This window comes from Rhinopithecus bieti, unplaced genomic scaffold (assembly GCF_001698545.2).
Source record: "Rhinopithecus bieti isolate Rb0 unplaced genomic scaffold, ASM169854v2 scaffold_17826, whole genome shotgun sequence".
NCBI classification, from domain to species: domain Eukaryota; kingdom Metazoa; phylum Chordata; class Mammalia; order Primates; family Cercopithecidae; genus Rhinopithecus; species Rhinopithecus bieti.
The window spans coordinates 1,085,887-1,088,551 of record NW_016809016.1 but is presented as its reverse complement, the minus strand read 5'-3'; the positions used below and the strand labels follow the sequence as shown (position 1 = coordinate 1,088,551).

General features: G+C 39.7%; 1 protein-coding gene across 1 annotated transcript in view; it reads right to left on the bottom strand.

Moving 5' to 3' along the window:
- Positions 1 to 289: 289 nt before the first annotated feature.
- The window catches only part of CMC2 (C-X9-C motif containing 2), a 33,356-nt gene continuing 30,980 nt past the window's right edge, over positions 290 to 2,665 (bottom strand). Inside the window, 2 exon segments of the mRNA XM_017888217.1 lie at positions 290 to 606; positions 609 to 660. Coding sequence (XP_017743706.1) covers positions 521 to 606; positions 609 to 660 — 138 coding nt within the window. The 3' untranslated portion in view covers positions 290 to 520.

The following is a 2,665-nucleotide window of genomic DNA, read 5'->3' as shown; positions in this document are numbered from 1 at the left end:
AGGAGAATAACTTGAACCTGGGAGGTGGAGGTTACAGTGAACTGAGATCGCACCACTGTACTCCAGCCTGGGCGGCAAAGCAAGACTATGTCTCAAAAAAATGTTTTTTTTAATCATTTAGAAAATCACTCTTTAAAAACAATAAAGTTGGAACATTTTCAAATAGTAAACACTGATGGTATTTCCCCGGAACTCTTCAATATCATGTTGTCAAAAAGAAAAAGCCTAATGGCATCATTTGCCCTAATGCCAGGAGACTCTAAGAGAAAGGAGAAAAAAATTATTTAAATAAATTATTTTATTGAAGGAGATAAGTTACTCAGATATTAACTGGTTGTAGGCAAACAGAAGAAACATGGTGAAGTCAGGTTTGCTGGTAAAGGGGAGACGGTACTAAACGCCCTGCCCAACAAGCACTCAGAATCCAGGGTTTTCATATTTCTCCACGGTTCAATCTCTCACAGGTCACCTTCCATTCAAAGGATTATGGAGACCAAATAAGACAGGATTCTTTCAGGTATCAACCCAGAGTCTTTAGGTCTTCTCTCAGCCAAGGCATCCAGTGAAAATGCAATTTATTTTCAGATTCCTCTGGAGGATTAAAAGTTTCTTTCGCATTGCAATGCCATCCTCCCTGCTCTTGGTCCTGTTTTCTACGTACTGAAAAATAAAAGGAAGAAGGGGGGAGAAAAGAGATAGCAGATTATGTCACTATTTATAGCAGTATATTATTTAGAAATATTTGCAAAATATAAATGTTCTTTGAGGTTAACAGGGGTCAAATTTTTTTTAAATGTTCTGACAAAATTCTTCTTTTATTGAACTAAATCTGAGATTGGAAATAGTGATCTTAGAGAATATCTCATATCTAGCACAACTTAATTCAATACAGTACAGCATCTACATCCTAACAGGTGCACAATTGTTTGCTCAATTTCCTCCCAAAATATGAATTCAATAAGTACTGAAGATGGGCAAATTCTGTCCGTGTACTCCAGGGGTTCACAGTCTAGTAAGTACTCTAACTTCTGCTGAGTACCTCTAGTGGAGGGGCTCACGTCCTTGAAAGGTAGCCTGTCTAACTGCCGGTCAATTCTACTCATTCCAGAGTTTTTCATGTTAAACCAAAAGTGCTTCCCTGTAAACTCCATGAGAGCTAGCTTGTCTAACTGTTGGACAATTCTACTCGTTCCAAAAATTTTCATTTTAAACCAAAAGTGCTTCCCTGTAAACTACCACCTTTTATTTCTTCTTGTCTGCTATAATGTTCAAATATTTGATTACAGATAACCCACTTACTACCTTTTGGGTTAAACATTGCTGGTTTCTACAACTGCTGCACAGAACATAGCCTCTGTCTTTTAATATCTAACCTATAAAATGACTTTTATTGACTTTTTATAAAGCACTTTAATATCAATGCCCCTTACCAAAAAAAAAAATCACAACCAAAATTGAATTCAGTGCTCCAGTCACAATGACAGACATGGACTATAGTGGGCCTAGATCTTATGACCAACTCACATTGTATTTCTTTAGACATTATCAAAAGAGTAACTGGCTCTTAGCAACCTATCTTATTGACTCATACAGAAACACATAGCTCAGCTTCCCAAGGTTTCTTCTTCATGAACAGTTAACAAACCTGATACTCCTCAAATCCTATGTTTCGTAATCAGCTACGTATAAATGCAGTTTTCACCTCAAGAGGTTTTCGGCCTAGTATTCGGATCTGGCCTGCAGGTTATAAATAACAGCAGACATGAAGCCTGGCACTTAGATTTTCTTAAATAGTTAACCTACGTTTAAAGCAGAGAAACTTAAAAGTGTTTTTATATGAATATATGTACATGCTTACAATATATATACCAAACCAACACACTTTAAAGGTGAATGACTGTGTTTTCCCCTGGGCAGAAGGGGAAAAGGGTAAAAGTAAATTCAAATAGAAAAAACTGAAAACAGGTGAACAGTTAAACATCAAAATCTTCTAGGAGCCACAGATCTGGAGAGCAAGGCCACAGAAATTAAAGATTAGTGATATCGAGCTCATCAGGGATGAACCCCGCCATCCAAGACAGAGTAATGGGGGGATTCATGACTTTGAGTTACTTCACTCTTCTGGGCCAGTAACTTCAAATATAAGCAGGTGGGCTAGACAATCTTTAAGAAGTTTTCTAGATCAAAAGTTTTGACTGAAGGATTCTAACATATCTTCTGGAATGGTAGTTTTCCAACTTTTTATTCCTCCTTTGTCAAAAGGCTACCTCAGGCCAGGTGTGGTGGCTCAAGCCTATAATCCCAGAACTTTGGGAGGCCAAAGTGGGTAGATGGCCTGAAGTCAGGAGCTCATGACCAGCCCGGCCAACATGATCAAACCCTGTCTCTACTAAAAATACAAAAATTAGCCGGGCGTGGTGGCATGCACCTGTAATCCCAGCTACCCAGGAGGCTGAGGCAGGAGAATCACTTGAACCCAGGAGGAGGAGGTTGCAGTGAGCCAAGATAACACCAACGCACTCCAGCCTGGGCGACAAGAGTGAGACTTCGTCTAAAAAAAAAAAAAAAGGCGACCAGGCGCGGTGGCTCAAGCCTGTAATCCCAGCACTTTGGGAGGCCGAGGCGGGCGGATCACGAGGTCAGGATATCAAGACCATCCTGGCTA